The 21,122-nt window shown below is 37.2% G+C and overlaps 1 protein-coding gene across 2 annotated transcripts in view; it reads left to right on the top strand.

The window, feature by feature from the left end:
* Positions 1–21,122, top strand: part of ITIH5 (inter-alpha-trypsin inhibitor heavy chain 5) — a 79,333-nt gene that overhangs the window by 18,553 nt on the left and 39,658 nt on the right. For both annotated transcript variants that reach the window (XM_036461320.2, XM_036461331.2), the window contains exons 4-5: positions 90–191; positions 3,814–4,064. In XM_036461320.2, the coding sequence (XP_036317213.1) occupies positions 90–191; positions 3,814–4,064 (353 nt within the window). The remainder of the gene's footprint in view (positions 1–89; positions 192–3,813; positions 4,065–21,122) is intronic.

Here is a 21,122-nt window from a genome sequence, read left to right as displayed (position 1 = left end):
AAATATTTTTTTACTGTTGTCATGGTTATGAGATCCATGCATTTGTCTTGGAACTGCAAGCTGCTAACACAGCTGTCTTTTACTTTCAGGCTAATTGGAGACACAGTGTATCAGGGAGAAATTACAGAGAGAGAAAAGAAAAATGGTAATAAAGTAAAAGAGGAAAGGAATAAAACCACAGAAGATAATGGGTGAGTACTGTTAATTAACAAATTACAAATTCACTGTAGCAAAGTGTCAAATTTTCTACCTTTTTGCTTAGCCATCTTGAGCTCTTTCTTCCTTATTTTCTTATTTATAATAATAATTCACTTGGTTAACAGCATAATAAATAAGGATTTATAGTAAAAAAGAATATTTTAGCACTCCCACTTCCTAGAAACATCCACTTCTACTGTTTCTGTATTTTTTTAATCTCCATAACTCTAAATATTATTATAGTCTTGATTTTTACAAATTTCTTGATAAAAATCAGATATTATTTATTGAATCTAAATGTGAAATCATAGGATTTCAATTACAATGCTTCCATTCTCCCTCTGTGTTCCAAATATTTACATTATTAGTCTTTCTTCTTACATCCATTTTAGCAGTTACACCATCTTAGTCTAGCCCTACAATCTTCAGTAATAATCTCCCTCCTGCATTTTATCCTTTTCTGTTTTCATTCCCAGCACCCATCTTTTCTTATCTAATAATTTACTTTTTCATTGTCAGAGTTACTAACATTTAAATTCTAATCTGTCACAATATTTGTATTTTTTGTTTTATCTATAAACTGAACCTAAACATTGAAAACCCAGAAGTAGCATCTACTTTTAATAATACATAAATAACATTAACTGTAGAGCCATCAAGTATACTAAGATTCTATTTCCCTCTCCACCAGCCTGTTTGGAGAAAAGTCATCTTTGTATCTAGACAAAACATTGTGAACATGTAAGCTTGCATTTTGTTCATTAATAAAAGGATGTAGCTTTGAGAAAGTTTGTTCTCTAAATTCATAGACGGTCAGAAACTTTGCTGTTGGAAATCCTACTATTAAGAATGTAACATGTGAGTCATGGGTTCATTTTGTTAGTGAAAAGCAACCAAGGTCCACAGTTTCAGATAAGGGGTTGTTGGCCACAACAGTCCACATTTATCTTAATTTTGTAGCTCCTTAGGACAAAGAATCTTGAGTTTACTTCTCAATTCAGGCTGATATTAAATGTTTTACACAAAGCCCTGCTTTTCTTTGAGCTTCCAAACACTGCTTCATTTACCCACATTCCACCCTTCCCCCATTCCTATAATCACCCTGTGTCTTTCTTTCTTTGGCAAAATGTTCTAGGATGCGTCTGGTATGTAATACCCTTGCCACAGCAGATTATTAAAAACTGTTGAATATAATAGAATCAGAGGTACGGAAGGGGAGTGAACTGACGATTCTTGGGGAAAAGGGGAGAGGGGGATGTGGAAAGAGACTGAACATAAACTGTGCACCTATGGATGAGGACAATAGGGGGGTGGGGAAAGGGCAGAGGGTGGGGTGGGAACCTGGTGGAGGAGAGCAATGGAGGGGAGGGGGGAAAAAGGAACATTTGTAATAATATGAACAATAAATATTTTTTTTTTTAAAAAAGCAATACACTTTTATTGAATTTATTGGGGTGATACGGGTTCACAGAATTATACAGCTTTCAGGTGCACAATTCTATACCACATCATCTGTACATCGTATTGTGTGTTCACCACCCCAAATGGTCTTATCAGGATTGCCTTTTCTTATAACTCACAGATCATTCAGAATCATGCAATAGTTTAGTTTAGTTGGATCAAGATCTACACATTTCTATTTTTTCCTGGAGTTTCTAGTTGATTTTCTTATGAGATAAAATTTAATTTTGTCACAATTAACATCTAGCAAGACACATAACTCATTGGAAATGGTAAGTGAACAATTATGACCAAGATTTGACAAGCAGTGAATCCATGTCATTGTCAACAGCAACTTGAAGGCTTCACTAATTGGGAGACACATCTTGATTCCTGAGCTGTTAAACATGACAGAATAGGTGTCTCCAGACTATGGAACACTGTCACATAATATTTTCCTTGTCACATAACATCTTTTTATTTTTACCTGGGCTGATTTTTTAACTTCTTATATTCCATAATATCTTGCTTTTTCACCTTCCACTTTGCTCAAGTGTATTCTGTAGTAACTTACTCAAAATGAGTGTGTGAGAAACATACTTTCTGAGACCTTGATTAAAGTGCTAACTGTGCATGGAATTTAAGATTCAGAATAATTTACCAATGAACTTTAAAGACATTGTTCCAGTGCCTCACAACATCCAGTATTACTGATAATGCATTTAATGTGGTCTAACGCCATTCCTTTTGTTTTCTCTACCTGATACTCTGATATTTTACAATAATGGGTTTAAGTGTCAGGCTTTTGTTTTCCATTCTAATTAGCTTTCAATAAAAGTTTACAATTTTTGTCTCTTTTCAGCTCTGGGAAAGAGGAGTGTAGGAACCCCATCATCTTAGTCATTCATTCAATTATATGTAAACTTGGAGTTCTCCTCCCTGTGTTTGGCCCCCTTCTCACTCTCATCTTGTCGTGTCCTGTTGAATCAGAACCTGGGGTCTCTGAGATTCTGCAGATGCTGTTTTTTTCTACTTTGCTGCAGTCCCTTCATGCACAGTCTGAGCTGTAGAGTTCTTGTTCTATGGGATTTCCCAAGTCTCCCATAAATGATTTGAAATACTCACTGATGGTTGTCTCTACCACCCTTATTTCTTTGGTTTACTCTTCCTGTTGTGGTCAGTCTGCCATATTGAATCAGAGAACTCTCACTCCAAGTAATGAAAGCATTTAAAATGATTTGTATTTTTAAAAAAAATATATTTTATTGATTTTGTACAGAGAGGAAGGGAGAGAGATAGGAAGCTAGACACATCGATGAAAGAGTCATCGATCAGCTGCCTCTTGCACACTCCCCACTGGGGATATGCCCGCAACCAAGGTACATGCCCTTGACCGGAATCGAACCTGGGTCCCTTCAGTCCCCAAGCCGATGCTCTATCCATTGAGCCAAACCGGTCTCGGCAAAAATGATTTGTATTTTTATATGCTTTGCGATACTTTACTTTTTACCCTTCCCTTAAGCATATCCATCAAACCTTAACAAAATGTAAAAACCTTATAAATTAGCTATTTTTTAAAGACATATACACAGATAACTTTTTTTTAAAAAAAAGTGTTTGTTTGTTTTTTGAGGAAGGGAGATGGACAGGAAGAGATAGAAACATCAGTAAGAATCATTGATGGTCTGCCCCTTGCATGCCCACTATGGGGATCAAACACAAAACTCCAGGCATATACCCTGACTGGGAATCAAACTGTGACCTCCTGGCTCATGGGACAACGCTCAACTACGGAGCCATGCCGGCCAGGCTAAATTAGCTATTTTAAAGTTATATAAAATGTCTGGTTTATTTGGCCATCCTTCAAAAAAGAGAATGCAATTTACATCTTGACCCCAAACTCTCTTTCCAGCAGTTCACCTATTACAGCATCCCCTTCTCCCTTTGGCCCCTTGGGTCTGACTCAGGAAGAGGGAGGTGAGTTCAGTAGTGTATGAATCCTCTACTCTTAGTATCCTTTGGACCTTTGCAAACTTCATCTGGCACAAGCCTTTACTCCTTCCCCACCCCCTGTGCTAATTTTTACTTTTAGTTTGTAAGGACTGCTACAGTTTGACCTGTGCCCCAAGGAATCTGGCTTTCTCCGACCCACTATTCCTTTCCCCTTGCACACAGGGAGAAGGGGACTGAAACGTTCAGAGCCTCCGGGGTCATTCCCAGCAAGGACAAAGCTGTCTTCCTCCTGAGTTATGAAGAGCTCTTGCAGAGGCGGCTTGGGAAGTATGAGCACGTCATCAGTGTGCGACCCCAGCAACTGGTGGGGAGGCTGACAGTGGAAGTGAATATTCTGGAGAGTTCGGGCATCAAGTCTCTGGAGGTGCTGCCTCTACACAACAGTAGGCAGAAGGGCAGCGGAAGGGCGGAAGGTGAGTGGTGCTTGCTAGACACGTGCTGGGATAATGGGGAGCTGGGCGTTGGCTTTAGAAAAATCTGTAAACCAGATGGCATCCTTTCAACAAAGGCTCTGAGTGTTTTTGGGGAATCTAAATGAGTGCAACAAAGCAAAGACAGTGCCCTGAACAATCTTTTTGTAAGCTCAGGTTTATCCAGAGAGTTAAAAATGTTTCAATTATTTAACACAGTAATCTCACTTCTGGGAACTTAACCTAGGTGAAACACCTAAAATATTGGTAATGTTATATGCATGAACCTGTTTGATAATTTGTAGTAGCAAAAACATTCTGTCACCCTGAATATTCAATCATACAGGCGTCATAAGTAAAATATGGTTATAAACACAATTGAGCATGTTACAGAGAAGAAAAGACACAGTTGTACATACACTATAATGTTAAATATGATAACTTTGTTAAATACAAATATGACAAAAGACCAAGAAGTTATATGAAATAATTATTTTATACTAGAGGTGAGGGTTTATAGGGTCATTTTCTAAAAAACTGTTTTAAAACTAATAATTTATATTAAATAATCACTTGTGTTTTACACTATAATACCAGTACGGCTTGGACAGATGGGTCCAAAAATGGCAGCAGAGCTCTGGCCGGAGTGGCCCAGTTGGTTGGGTATTGTCCCACGCACTGAAAAGGTTGCTGATTTGATTTCCAGTCAGTGTACATGCCCTGGTTGTGGGCTCCATCCCCAATTAGGGTTGTATAGAGGCAGCTGATTAATGTTTCTCTCTCACATCAATGTTTTTCTCTCTTCTCCTCCCGCCCTCCTCTAAAATTCAATACAAAATCTTTTTTTAAAAATATATTCTTATTGATTTCAGATAGGAAGGGAGAAAGAGATAGAAACATAAACGTTGAGGCACTAGTTGGTTAGCTCAGTGGATAGAGCTTTGACCTGTAGACCAAAGAGTCCTGGGTTTGATTCCAGTTAAGGGCACATACCTTGGTTGCAGTCTCCTCCCCAGCCCAAGCCCTAGTCAGGGTATGTGGCAGAGGCAACCAATCGATGTGTTTCTTTCACATCGATGTTTCTCTGTCTTTCTGTCTCTCTTCCACTCTTCCTAAAAATTAATGCAAAAACAAAAACAAAAACAAAACAACCCACAAAAGAAAAGAAAAGAAATATCAATGATGAAAAAGAATAATTGATCATCTGCCTCCTGCACTCCCCCTACAGGGGATCAAACCCATAACCAAATACTGTACATGCCCTTCACGGGAATTGGAGTTGGGTCCCTTCAGTCTGCAAGATAACAGTATCCACTGAGCCAAACTGGCTAGGGCTCAATAAAAAAAGCTTTTTTAAAAATTGCACTAGAGTCAGAATGACAAGATCATTGTGACCTTGAGATCAGAGAAATGCTAAGTAATAAGTGAATATGCAGAATCTTAATTCAGTCTCTGTGATTGCAAGGAAAGTGGCCCAAGATATAAGAATATTTAGGGGTGAAATTGGCAGGAGGCTTGGCAAATGACTTGATAAGTGGAATACATTTAACACAATGAAAATAACCATATGAGAAGTAGTTTACTCCCAAACACTGGAGTGTGTCCTGGTCTATAGGGGGACTCGGGTCTTTTGTTATATGTTGACTCCCAACATTGAGTTTGACACTCTCAATTCAGATCTAATTAAAACTTTAAAATATTGTCAAGGTATCTGACATTCAGAAATGGCATCAGATACAATACACTATTCTTATGTCATATAGGCGGCTGTGTGTATGGTTAATGGATTCTAGTTGTTATTAACTATAACCTTGGCAAAAAATTACCTGGGCCCTGTAAGACTCGGCTTGAGCATCCGCAAATCATGGGTGATAACTTCTCATAGGGTCATTGGAACTGTTAGTGTGTGTGAAGTGCCTGGCCGAGAGTAAGAGCTTAAGAATTGTTAAGTATTGTCATTACTATTATCATCTTATATTTATTTTCTTTGCAAATCTTACCACTTTTATTAGCTCATAAGTGTGATTTTGGAGGCAGGTCTTTGTCTGATTAGCTTTTATCTCCTTAAAATGCCTTTTATTTTTTATTTTATTTTTTTTCAAGTATATTTGCTTTAATGTTTTTACATACTTCATGAGCAACCAAAAAACAAACAAAAAACAGACCACAAAAAATATCCTTTTTATTTTAAGAAGTTTATGAGAAGCATAGTTTCTAAAAAATGATTTGAAGTCTAATTTTCTCCACTGTGAGCTCAATGACCACAGTCAAGTCAAGAGCTGGAACGTCCATGGTATTGAGAGCCCTCTGTGCACACACACAGTGATTCAGGCTTAAAGGGGAGGGAATGAGGTAAGATCACATGGTGACATCCTGGTAACCCTTTTTTCATGGTCTTTAGAGAGTAGATAGCTAAGTAAGGAAATTAGAGAATAAAAACAAATATATGTATTTTATATATATAATTACACCAGAGTCAGAATAACAAAATCATTGTGACATTGAGATCAGAGAAATTTAACAAAGAATGTTCTTAAATTTCATTGCTTCCTAATTATAATTTATAGGGATACTTTTTTTTTTTTTTAATGTATAACTGTGTTTCCACAGGGAAGATTCTTTGAGAGTTTGTAGGCTCTGAGAGGGTAGAGCAGCTGTGCTGTGTGTCTGGGGTGAATGCCCAGAACTCAATAGCTGTGTCCAGGCCTCCAGTAGGGGATTCTGAGGGTCCTGCTACAGTGATGAGATGTATGTGTGTTTTGCCTACTTTTCAGAACCACTGTGACTCATCAGAGATGTGCGCAAGTGTTGTGTGTGTGTTATGTTTGGAGGGTATGAATCACAATTGTTGGCCTGAAAAATTGCTTACTGTTTACATTCACAGGGCCTGAGAGGAATTTTTCCAGACCATTGATCTCTTGGGACCTGTTTATTTTTTAAAAAATTGTTTTCCTAGCACGTTGTAGCAGAGCAATTACTTTCCCTACAGAGCATGAAGGTTTCATAGGCATTTACCCAGGCCAGGTGCAGAGGATGAGGAGCCTTTTTGCTCCTCATTCCCATCTTTCAGAACTCAGCTGTTATTGTTTCTGCAAAATGGCAGCCTCAGCTGGAGAGGCACAGATGTTGCGATTTTTGTCTGGACACTTGCGTGTTTCCAAAAGAAATCCAGGGTAGAGATCAAACTAGGTTTGGCCTTGCACCAACATGAGTTGTCATTACATGAATGTGAACCCAAGCCAGTACATTCCTCAGATGGAGCTGGTTGTGTTCAGAAGTCAGACTTTTGGAATTTCTCGAAGCAAATCTCAGACCACTGGACCCATTTTCATCTTTAGGGAAGCAATTCTAGATAAGGACTTCTGTGTGCTAGAATCTAGACTCAGCACTTTGCATGTATCATTATCTCGTTCAGCCTTTATAACTACCCTCTTAGGGAGTTTTTGTAAAATACTAAGGGTGTGAGTTTAAATTCCCAGTCTCTCCCTAGTTATATAAAAATGCAATACAAGGCTAAAAGCAATATCACCTATTTTCACCTCAGTTTACTTTTCTGGTATATCAGGATTGGGCTCATGGCTACTGTATTATCAATGAATGGGCTTCTTCTCAGTCTGTAAGCTAATTCTGTGAGATGTAATTTGGATGCCAAAGTGTTATACTTTCTGGGTTATTAATAAGTATAATTCATGGTTCAGAATCTAAAAGATGACAAGCTAGTGAAAAGCAAGACTCTCTCTCCTATCCCCTTACCCCCAGTTCCTCTCCCCTAAAATATTTTGATTATTTATGGGTTTGATGGAAAGAGTATTTGAAATTCAGACTTTCTTAGAACATGCTTGGGCTATGTTATCATCCGAAAGCATACTCCAGTATAGATATTCCATCTATGTGACTGGTTCAAGGCTGGTTATTTCACTCTCTATGTTAAAATTTTAAACTTTCTATTGTTTCATGGCCTCCAAATTACTGACATTTCCCTGATTTTATATATATATATATATATAATGTATGAATTTATTATATATATAATTTATTTTATATATATAATTTATTTTATTTTTTTTTGACAGAAAATTTTCATTTGTGATAAAATCCCTAAGGGATAGGATTAAAATAAAATGAAGTAAAGAAATAAGGTATCTTGCCTGTTTTATTCCTTTTTGTTTTACTTCAGTGACTCTCAAACTTGGCTATACTTTTATTGTCACCTGGAGAAATTATAAAAAGAAAGAAATGCAGATGACTTGAATTAGAACTTGTTAGGGTAAGGCTTAGGTAGCTGTATTTTGGGGTGTGATAATCTATTAATTTATATGAGAAATTAAGAATTTATATACAGAAGCTATATGAGACCCTAGCTGGTTTGGCTCAGTAGATAGAACCTCAGAACTGAAGGTCCCAGGTTCAATTCCAGTCAAGGACTTAATCCCCAGTAGGGGCATGCAGGAGGTAGCTGATCAGTGATCCTCTCTTATCAATGATGTTTCTCTCTCTCTCTCCCTCTCTGAAATCAATAAAAATATCTTTTTAAATTGCTTTAAAAAAAGAAACTACATGAGTGATTTTAACATTTTAACTTACTTGTAAAGCTAAAGTAATGCTGAATATTTTCATCTTCCACTAACCATAGAACATGCTTGGGCTATGTTATCATCCGAAAGCATACTCCAGTATAGATATTCCATCTATGTGACTGGTTCAAGGCTGGTTATTTCACTCTCTATGTTAAAATTTTAAACTTTCTATTGTTTCATGGCCTCCAAATTACTGACATTTCCCTGATTTTATATATATATATATATATATATATATATATATATATATGTAATGTATAAATTTATTTTATATATATAATTTATTAAAAAAAAAACTCACACCCTTAGTATTTTACAAAAACTCCCTAAGAGGGTAGTTATAAAGGCTGAACGAGATAATGATACATGCAAAGTGCTGAGTCTAGCACACAGAAGTCCTTATCTAGAATTGCATATAGAATAAAGAATATAAATATATTCTGCATATTTTTTGCTTTTTTAAAGCTCAGTTTTATTGAGGTTCAGTTTACATAGCTTAAAATGTACTCATTTTAGGTGTCCAATTCATTGCTTGTAGAATTGTGAAACCATTACCACAATCCAATTTTAAAACATTCCTATCACCCCCTAAAGATCCTTGTCATCTATTCCCAGTCATTCCCTGTTCCCACCTCAGCCCCAAGCAACCATTAATCCATTTTCCATCTAGAGATTTCAGATAGCTCTATTTTTAAAAGCTCCCAGGTATTCTGATGCTCAGTAAATGTTGGACTTCCTTACTTTGGACTTCCTAGCAGACTTTAGGGACATAAACTATGTCAGGATCTTGACCTACAGGAACAGCTTTTAAATTAAAGGAAGTTATTTCTTTAGTTTCAGGCGCCATCAGAACACTCTGACATTCGATCTTTCTTAAAATGTGTATCTCTCCCTTTTCTACCAACAGGATTTTACTATTGGATACTGGCCAACATAGAATTACTCACACAGTTGGTGGGAAGTAACCTTGTCCCACATTCAACTTCTGCTCATCAACATAGAAACTTGAGATGGAAAAGTTCCCAAAAACTATCCCAATGGGGCTAGTGCAATCTTTCTAACACAGTCTCAAGCTTATTAAACTAGGTATCCCATCTTCTCTTAGAAAACACAAACATGATTATCTGGTGTATTTTCATGACAGAGAGCTTTTCTCTACTTTCCACAATTTCCACTGCAGCTCCCTGAACCTGTGAGAATTGTTCTGTTCTTCCCATTCTTCCCCCGACCACTGTGAGAGATGCTGTTATCCCCCAAAGCCTAGCTTAGTGTTTACCTTCATCCTGGCTTTTCCATACAGCCTGAGATCTTGTTTTCAAGAATTATTTGGTGTTAGTTCCTATCCCTTTGTTTCTTGGTCCACCGACTTTGTTTCCAAGCCTCCAAGCTGAATTACTAAGAAATCTCAACTCCTCATCTCTGTCAAAACTGATGGCCCCATATGATGTTACCCTAATAATTAGGCTGGGCCTAATTTGACATAAAAAGGACATTTTAGTTTCAGGAATGAGGAAATTTTCAATTGTCTTCTTGTTTCATTATTTTCTGGTTAATCATTGAGGGGTGCTCTCCACTCAAGAACACAGAAGACAAAGAGTATCAACTTGGCTTTTAATTTAAAAAATATTCTAAAAAGACAACCTACAGAATGGTAGAAAATCTTTGCAAATCATATATCTGATAAAAGTCTAGTGTCCAAGATATATTAAAAAATCCTTGCAACTCAGACACAAAAAATATAAACAACCCAATTAAAATATGGGCAAAGGAAATAAGTAGACATTTCTCCAAAATATACAAATGGCAAACAAGCATATGAAAAGATATTCAAGACCATTAGTCATTAGAGAAATGTAAACCAAAAGTACAATGAAATACCAATTTACACTCACTAGGATGGCTATAATAATAAAAAAAAGAAACAAAGGGAAAATAAGTTTTGACAAAAATATGGAGAAACTGGGACTCTCATACATTACTGGTTATAATATAAAATGGGGTAGCCACAATGGAAAACAGTTTGATGGTTCTTCAAAAAGTTAAACATAGATTTAGTATATGACCTAGCAATTTCTCTTAGTATATACACAAAAGAATTAAAAACATGTACTCAAATACTTGGATATGAATGGTCATAGTAACACTATTTACAATAGCCAAAAGGTGCAAGCAGTCCAAATGTCCATCAGTAGATGAATGGATAAACAAATTGTAGTATATCCATACAATGGAATATTAGTTATCCATACAAAGCAATGACATACTGATACATACTACAACATGGGTGTACTTTGAAAACATTATACTAAGTGAAAGAAGCCAGATTCAAAAGATCACACACATATTTATGATTCCACAGTGGATGAATCCATAGAAACAGAGAGCAGATTGGTGATGGCCTGGGCCTGGGGAGAAAACAATAGAGAATGGCTGCTCAATGGTTAGTGTTCTTTGAGGGTGATGAATATGTTGTAGAACTGGATAGAGGTGATGGTTGCACGACATCATGAATGTACTAAATGTCACTGAATTGTACACTTTCTAATTTTATGTTATGTGAATTGTACCTCAAAAACATACAATGAGTAAACTTATATTTTAGGTTGTTAGACTCCATGTTTGCTGTGCTCTTCAATAGTTATGCGTTTCTTTACATGCCTAGGAGGGCAAATAGGTGGAACTCAACCTAGGGCTTGCTTTTTAATCATATCACTCCTATGTAAGCTTCCTATAAAATGTGGACCTTAAGATCATCCTAAAGACTGAGGAAGCTTAATTAGAAGAGAGCCTCTCAAGATATAGTTTCATTACCTCTTATTTTAAGATGAGGTTGGTGGCACTGCAGTTGTCCTTGGGAATAGTTTGATGGCCAGCCACTGGTCCTGCAAGATCAAGTTGCCTCTGACTGGAGACTAACACAATGTCTTCTTTTTCAGAAAATGAGCAAGAAGGGGCCAAATTGAATCTGTTTTAAAATCTTATGTTTTCTTTGTTTGGTTAATCTCATTACTCTTTTTGTTGTTGTTGTTGTGAAGGTCTTTTGTTGTGAAGGATTGTATTCTAGCACTTAGAATGATGCCTGCCATATAATGGGTGCTCACTAAGTATCTGTAAAATGGACTTAGGAATAATAGCTGTTGGCAAAAAAAAAAAAAAAAAAAGGCTTGTAGGTTTTCAACTCTTTCCTGGTTTAAGTTGGTTAATGTTGCCAGATCTTGGTGTAGATCATATTTTTTTCTGAAGGAGGGATTAGAAGACAGAATTTGGTTCCAGGAGACTGGTCACAGAAATCTAGGGCTTATCTTCTTTGTCAGGATTGCCAGATAAACTATAGGATGCTAAGTTAAATTTGAATTCTGTATAAACAGTATGTCCCATGCAATATCTGTGACATATTTATACTTTAAAAAAGGTCATTCACTGTTTATCTGAAATTCAAATTTAATTGGAAATTTTTTAAAAAATATATCTTTATTGATTTTGTACAGAGAGGAAGGGAGAGAGATAGAGAGTTAGAAATATCAATGAGAGAGAGTCATCGATCAGCTGCCTCTTGCACACCCCCTACTGGGGATGTGCCCGCAACCAAGGTACATGCCCTTGACCGGAATCGAACCCGGGACCCTTCAGTCCCAAGCCGACGCTCTATCCATTGAGCCAAACCGGTCTTGGCTAACTGGGAAATTTTTATTTGCTAAAAATCTGGCATCTTTGCCCTTTTAAAGGGCCGAATTATGACTGATTGTCACCCCAGTTCCAATTCCCTGTTGTTCTGTGTTCTCTACTGGACCCAGTGTCCACTCTGCAGCTGGAAGGGCATGGCCCTGTTTGGCCTCTGTACATTTGCCAGAAAACAATCTGATTGTTATGTGAGGGTTTCCAGCATTGTTCAGTGCAGAAATTATTCAGGTATGAATCATTTGGCTCCATAGATGGTTTTGTTTTGTTTGGTTTTTAATGCTGATTTGAGAACACATTTTATTTTCTTTGTTCTGGCATTGGCTGTAGTTCAGGCAGGGCCAGCTATGAGCAGGGTGGCTCAGAGAGACCGAGGAGATTGGCCTTCTCTCTTTAACTTGACATAGGTGCACAACCTACTCTTCTCTGGAAGACCTCTTTTCGTTGCTGTCTTAGTTTGATGTGAGGTGGGATGTTGTCTGGGCATATGGCACTGTCCACCATAGCTGTGGCTGGCACTAGAGGTGTATCCAGGGCATGTGACAGGAGTTACCTAGAGCATCTACCCCATTCACCAAAAACAATTTCAAGATGATCCCTTCAAGGACTCTTCTATTCACTTGCCAACTACATGCCAATGTGTTGAGTCATCCCCATGTTAAATGTTCAGCAAGCTTGCCTTGAATTCTCACCATGTTCCTGACACTGTGCTAGATGCTTGGAACCTAAAAATATCAAAGATGTCACTGTACTTGAAAAACTTAAAGTTGGCAATTTAAAAAAATATTTTATTGATTTTTTACAGAGAGGAAGGGAGAGGGATAAAGAGTTAGAAACATTGATGAGAGAGAAACATCGATCAGCTGCCTCCTGTACACCTCCTACTGGGGATGTGACTGCAACCGAGGTACATGCCCTTGACTAGAATGAAACTGGGACCTTTCAGTCCACAGGCCGATGCTCTATCCACTGAGCCAAACTGGTTAGGGCTAGAGTTGGCAATTTTTAAAAATTAAAGAAGTTTTTGATTGTGGTAAAAAACAGACATAACATTAAATTTCTTTAAAAATATTTTTATTTAAAAATTAACTTGCAATTTATATTCAATATTATTTTGTATTGGTTTCAGGTGCACAGCATAGTGGTAATCAATCATGTACTTTACAAAGTGTTTTCCTTGGCATTTCTAGTACCCATTGGGCACCATACATAGTTATTACAATATTATTGACTATATTTCCCTATGCTGTACTTTATAGCTCCATGTTTTTTAACTTTTGCTCTGTACTTCTCACTCCCTTCACCTCTAGCACAACTATTTCTAAGTGTACAGTTTAGTAGTGTTCTTTATTCACATGGTTATGCAACCAATCTTCAGAATCTTCCCAAAATAACATTCTGTATCTCCTTCTCCTAGTTCTTAGTTGGCAAACTGTGGCTTGAGAGCCACATGCAGCTCGAGAGCCACCTGCAGCTCTTTGACCCCTTGAAGGAGGGCCTTTCACGGCCTGGGCAAGTCTATTTTAAAGTGGCATTAGAAGAAGTTTAAATTTCAAAAATTTGGCTTTCAAATGAAATTTCAATCATTGTACTGTTGTATTTAATGATTAGGAAAAAAAAAAAGATCTATCACCATATATTGCTACAGAATTTTTTTTTTTTCATGATTAGAACTTTTAAAAAATATACTTTTATTTATTTCAGACTGGAAGGGAGAGGGAGAGATAGAAACATCAATAATGAGAGAGAATCATTGATTGATTGCCTCCTGCACACCACCTACTGGGGATCAAGCCCACAAACCACGCATGTGCCTTGACCAGAATTGAACCTAGGACCCTTCAGTCCATAGGCTGATGTTCTACCCACTGAGCAAAACCAGCTAGGGCTGATGAGAACTTTTAAGATCTACTTTCTTAGTAACTTTCAAATATGCAATACAGTAATATATAAAATAGAAAAATATGCTAATTAACCGGAATGCCATAATGGGTTGACTGGATAGGAGGAGGTTGCACACACAGCGTCGGGGGTGGGGCAGCAGGGTCCTCCATGTGCCTGCACTGGGGGAAGGCCTGATCAGCAGTAGCCACAGCTGCTTCAAGGGCCAGAGAGCGAGGCCGGACTGACCAGCGACTCAAGGGTGGTTGGTGTCACATGATTTCGAATCGTGCTCTGGGCTCCTTGTTAACTATAATCACCATGCCCATTACTTTTTCTTTTAATACTCTATTGATTTGTTTGAATTGTGTCTTTATTGCTACCATCAAAGGGTAGTTGGCTAATTATTAACTGTATTTTTGACAGCCATATATTTAAGAAATCTGCCCCTGGAGCCCATAGATAATTTAGTCTCTTTTCCAAGGGGAAATGAGCAGGCAGTGTTTGTTTGGAAATCCTTTTGTAAAATATCCAGGTGTTGGCTGCTTTTGTCCAACTGTAGGCAACCCCAAGGCCCACAGGAAACAGAGAACAGGAAATCCCTCTGTCAGTTAACCCAAAGGGGCGTAGCTTCCAGCTGATGTCCTTGTGTGTGGTCCTTTGCTCCTAAATACTATCACCTCTAGACATATTACACTGCAGTTGGCTTCCTTTTATTCTAATGTGGTTGTCTAGGAAGAGAATGTTTACTTGTGAATAAAATCCATGTTCCAAAACAAAACTAAGGACAAGCATTTTTGTTCTCTTCACCATTTACACAAAATGTATTAAGTGCCTTGTCATTAAAAGACAGAATTGAAATGTTTAATAACAGTTGTATGCAAGCTTCCTAACCTTGTGTTGTCTTCTTAGAGAATCTGGTGGAAGCTATAGATTCTCTCTCTAGGAGAAATAAACATGCATGCTCTTTCATGCAAAGTTCTGCATTTAATTTCAGGAAGCTTCTAATTGCATCATATTTTATAAGGATTTTTCTCTACACAAACATTCTTAAATGCCTGCTATGAATGTTTATTTTGATGTGACTTTCCCACCCACCCGTGCTCCAAATAATGATTATTTGTTTTTACTAAGCTCTCAGTCATGTAGCAAAGCTTGTTATGTTTTTACTAAGCTCTCAGTCATGTAGCGAAGCTTGTTATTTGTATGTTATCAAAGAATATTTTAAACCCATCCATTTGCCTTTCAGCTTAGAAGAAACAAGAAGCTGCTTCTGAGGGAAGAGGCTGGAGGCTATTATTTGGCCAGCACCTACTGGGTGCCAGGCACTAAGCTCAGCTCCTTAGATATGTGATCTTGCAATTCTGACAATGATGCTATGACATGGTTTACCCCAATGTAACAGTTGTGGAACTGAGGCTTAGAGATATTAAGTCAGTCCTTTTGAGTTTGTCATACTCTAGAATGCACTTTCTTCAGTATGATGTGGCTTCTAAAATAATACCTATTTCTTATTAAAAAATATGGGGGTTCAGACAGGAAGAAAGCATCATAAGGATGCAGGTGAGAAGCAGGGAAGAATATGTGGAGAAAGGCCATTAGTGAATCTCACCGAGGACACAGCAGAGGCAGTTGTATGCCACTGGAGGTTATCTTGCACAAGACCGATGCCCGAATTAAAATGGGAAGATGACATTAGAAAACAGCCTCCTTCAATTCTTGCCACACTCTTGACTCTAACCAAGAGGGTGAGAAGGAGAGAAAACCAACAGGAAGAAAAGATGTGGATTCTTATTAGGGAAGTAGCCAGATTTTCACTCTTTTGATCTGTTCCTAACCTCTTCCTTGCACCCTTCATTATCTTCAGAACATATCCAGGGACTGCTGAGGGCAGTTAATAAAGCTCATTATGTTTATGAACTATTTTGTGAGGGTCAAGAACATGAGTACAATTCACAGTAAGAAAAAGCTTTGGGATTTTGGCCAGTAGCAGTGGGGTAGCCTATACTAACCTCATTGATTAAAAGATTTATTCCCTCCTCTAATAAAAAGAGGATATTTTTTCCTAGAGAGATTACTCTGGAATATTTTCCAAGTGACTTTTTTTGGAGGGGTATTGGGAGTGGAAAATTCACTGGGTCACACTGACTGTCTGGTACTTAATGGATGGAAATCAGTCTTGGGGGCTAAACCCCTCGGTGAGCCACCAAATTGTGAACCAACCCACAATTTGGGCATAGAAAATAAGCCCATTTAGAGGAATCATCGAATTTTCATCATGAATTAGTAAGCAACAGAGGTCAATAGGAAACCAAAATAATAATACACTATCTTTTTTCATGGCTTATATCAAAGAGCCTAGTCAAATGAATTATGAAGAGAGAAATTAAATTTTTAATACTCAATGCTTTTATTCAACCATGAATGGTATTAATTCAGGGTGATTGTAAAGAACACATCAACGAGAGAGATTTGAAACAAGAAAAAAATAGGTACATGCTGAAAGTACTGTATAAAGAGTCGAATCTAACTACAGAAATGTACAATGTCAGTGCTGTGCAATTACATACATCAAAAACACGTGACCATTGTTTCTGTGCAGGAACCAGAATCAGCTGCTAAAATACATCTTTCTGGGCCTCACCTCCAGAGCTTCTGATTCAGAATTTCTAGGTGGGCCCAAGAATTTGTGTTTCCAGCAAGTTCCCATGTGATATTGATGTGGCTGGTCTGAGACCACATGGTCAGAACTGCTTGCACTGTCCCTGCAGGTGACTGAGTCATCCAAGGCTGGCTCTGAATATTTCAAAAGAGATGAGTTGGAATAGTGGCCTCTGCCAACAAGACATCTTTCTTAGAGCTTTTACTGATATTGCACGAAAGTGCTTCTGGGTCCTGCCAGCTGGAATTACTTTGGAAACACCTAATCTGTTCTGCTATACAACTTCCAATGACTTTAACTTTTTTAAAAGTTGGGGTATACATACACTAAAGTATATGCACCTTATGTGTACACCTTGATTAATTTTTACACACACACACACACACACACACACACACACACACACACATATATATATATATATATATATATATATATATATATATATATATATATATATCAGTATAGCTACTTCCAAATCAAGACATAGAGTATTCCACCACCCCAAAGGCTCCCTTATACTCTTTCCCAGTCAGTCCTCACCCCCCAAAGCTAACACTATTCTATTCCAAACGCCATGTATAAGTTGTGCTGCTCTTAAGTTTATGTAAATGGAAAAATGGTGAATATACAGTCTTATTTATGTTATGTTTTACTCTAAATAATTGTGAAATTCAATATTTTAAGTAGCAGTAGTTCCTTTCTTTTTGTTGCCTGTAGTATTTCAAATTTGACATGTCGTATTGTCTTACATTTGATTCCCTGGCCCTACTTTTATTTTTAGACATTTTAGTTTCCTAATAATATTAGCTAACATGACTGCTTACCATGAAGCAGAATAACACTAAATACATTACTTAATCTTTTTTATACTACTTAATACATACTTAATCTTTTCAATAGTGTGAGTTAATCCATTTTATAGATGAGATAATGCAGACTCAGTAATTTGTCCAAATTCTCATCTACATTAAGAAAAGAGAAAGATGCAAATTGAGCGTACCTTCATGATGCCCACAAGACAATCAGGAGTGAGTATGCAATTTAACCCAACAAAGCTGGGTTAATTACAGAAATGTACAATGGGGGCAGGGCTGGATGCAGGCGTTCCACACAGCCCCAACCACTCTGGGCCTCTGGGTAGCATGTGAAGGAGGAAAGGTGGCTCTGGCCAGAGCAAGGGCAGTGCTGGCAGCCAGGGGAAGGAAGGTCCATTCTTGCACAAATCTTTGTGCATCTGGCCTCTAGTAGATAATAAGAGGTATTAAATGCAAGTACTTCTCATTCATTCATGTTCCTGAGTTCTTAGGTAGTGTATTATCAAGCTGCTCACTCTTGGTGCTTTACCAATAATCACCAATGAAATTAAAGATTGATTCCATAGAACAGCAAATTTTATTCTATTTCAAGAACCATTTCATTATCAGCCTCTTTTCCTTCTTCTTGCCTACTGGTTCTAAGATAATGTCAACCAGGCTAATGAATTGGAGGCTCGCATTTGTAGATGAGCATTGAGAATTTCCCAACTCCTTCTTCAGATGAGCAAATCTGTTGGAAGCATGTAATCTTCCAAACAGTTTTCTTTCTACAGAAATAAACTTTCCTATTTGCTAGCTCTCTGGTCATTCCCAACATTTCTGCCCTTGGTAAGTAGAAATAATAGAAGACTCAATTTTGCTCTGTGGTTCCTGTTTAGGCTATGTTACCAGGAAACCCCTGGTTGGGCATGGATTGCCTGTCACTGTGTCCAATAACAAAGGCAGGGTTGAATCATACTAGGCATTGATTGAGAAGGCTGCCAACCAGGGACACTGGGTGCTTACATACATCAAATCCTGTCTTCCAACAAGAATCAGGGGGAAGCATTATAAAGGGGAAGGGGCTGTGGTGAGGAATGCAGCTATGTGCAGGCCTGGGGGTCTGCAGACATCAGCTATTATAATTAGTCATTAGGTGATGAGATGATGTTGATAAGATGATGGTTTGACTCCTGATAGGTCAGCCTGACTATGTTTATCGGTTCTGCTTGCTGGATTCATAGCTGAGTCCCCTTCTCAATTGCTTTGCATAGGCCTTGATAAGGATACTTTAAGAAAAACTTAATCCCCTATTCATATTTAAGAAACTTAACCACCTATTAAGTATATATGTTCTAAGATTTTAAAAAGTATGAGTACTTTTCAGATTAATTTAAGTGCTCTATCTATTAGATTATAAGTCCTCCCTATCAGTTATACCTAACTTGTTGCTGAAAAATAATTGTCTGTTCTGTTGAAGGAAATGTTTAAATTTCCTTTCATTTTAATATCTAATAAAATTTAGCAGAAGGAAGTTTATTCTTAAATACAAATTACCATAGCTAAATTATGCCTCATTTCCTTATTTATTTATTTATTTTAATAAGGATGGAAAATTCCTGATCATCTTTATGGTATCAACTTTAATAGATTTTAAGATAGTCAGATGCTTTACAGCAGTCTTAAGCCTGGTTTTGATTCAGTATCTGGATAAAACATCTCCACATGCACTGATATTTATGAATTCTCTATTTTATTTTCATATTATTTGTTGTGTAAAAAGATCTCAAAAATTTGTATTTCTGTTGCTAAGTATATAAACATGGTGGTGTTTGAATTTGTAAAAATGGGCAGTCTGTGAAACGATTATTTGTTTTCTAACATGAAGTAAAGGTCAGAGGTAAAAAATGGGATGACTTTGCTTTATATCATCTCACTAAGTTTTCTTAAATTACATAAAATATATTCATCTGTTTACATTTATAGAATTCTAATTTTTAGCCCAAGATTCATGCTGGGGAAAGCTTTGGAAAGTGGGGAAAGCTCTGAGAAAGTTGTTCTTTTTTGTTGTTTTGTATTTTAAGAACCACAAACTTTCTGGACAAACAGTATGGTAGGGCAACCAAATAACTGATGAAGGAAAGGTTTTCTTTATGGAGGAAATCCATATGGAAGTAATGATAGAATCAGAAACCTCCTTTACAACTCTAATGAAATAGTGGGTCTAGAGCAACATTATTAGCAGTTGATAAAACTGTTAAGTAAAAATTTGGTGAGGAACTTTATTATAGGTCATCAGATTGCGAATCCTGGAACCAACCATCAATCTTACCACCACTAAAAGTAGACAAGTTGATATTATGTACCTTCTGATGTGATAAAGTAGTAAGTACTCACATCACATATGAAGTGTTCTTGCAGATAGCATTGAACCTAAGTCTAACCAAGCCTTCAGGTCTACCTGCCAGAACACAAAGAAATACAGGGGATTGAGCTGTGCTGTGAACTTTAATACATTCGGCTCTCAGGGGAAATTTTAAAACCCTGAGGCCCAGGCCGTGTCCCAGACCAATTAAATGAGCTCTTGGCATGGGCATCAGTATTTTTTCTAGCTCTCCCAGATGTTACAGTACAAACCAAGGTTGTAAACCAGGGGAATAGAGGAGCAAGTTAAAAGATAGGATGAGAAAATAATCAAGAAATGCAGAATGTGAGAAACTTTGTAGAACAAATGACCAATGTTTTATAACACATATATTTAGTAGTAGAAAAAAGGTGGGGATAGGTGGCATTTATAGATTAAAAGAGACTTAAGAAACATAAACCAAATGTGATGTTGGGACTTTGTTTTGATCCTAATTCCAACAAACGAACCATTTCAAGACATTTTCTAAAGAATTAGGAAAATTTTAATACAGACTCAGTATTCAGCCATAATAAAGGATTGCCCATTAATTTTGTTACTTGTGATAATGATTTTGTGGTTATGCTAAAAAAAAGGTTCTTATAGTTAGAGATTCACACTGAAGTATTTATGGATGAAATATGATGTCTGAGATTTGTCTTTAAACTACTCTATCAAGCCGGGGCTGGTTTGGCTCAGTGGATAGAGCGTCAGCCTGCGGACTGAAAGGTCCCGGGTTCGATTCCAGTCAAGGGCATGTACCTTGGTTGTGGGCACATCCCCAGTAGGGGGTGTGCAAGAGGCAGCTGGTCGATGTTTCTCTTTCATCAACGTTTCTAACTCTCTGTCCCTCTCAATTCCTCTCTGTGTAAAATCAATAAAATATATTAAACTACTCTATCAAAAATGATGAGGTGATACATAAAAATAGATACAAAATATTGGTAAATAGTTGATAATTATTAAAGTTGGGTAATGGGTTTTTGGGGTTCATTTTACTATTCTCTCTACTTTTGTGTGTTTAAAAAATTCTCATAAGAAAAGATTAAAAGAGAGGCATGA

The sequence above is a fragment of the Pipistrellus kuhlii genome, unplaced genomic scaffold (genome assembly GCF_014108245.1).
Source record: "Pipistrellus kuhlii isolate mPipKuh1 unplaced genomic scaffold, mPipKuh1.p scaffold_m20_p_1, whole genome shotgun sequence".
Lineage (NCBI taxonomy): Eukaryota > Metazoa > Chordata > Mammalia > Chiroptera > Vespertilionidae > Pipistrellus > Pipistrellus kuhlii.
This window is presented reverse-complemented; position numbering and strand designations above follow the sequence as displayed.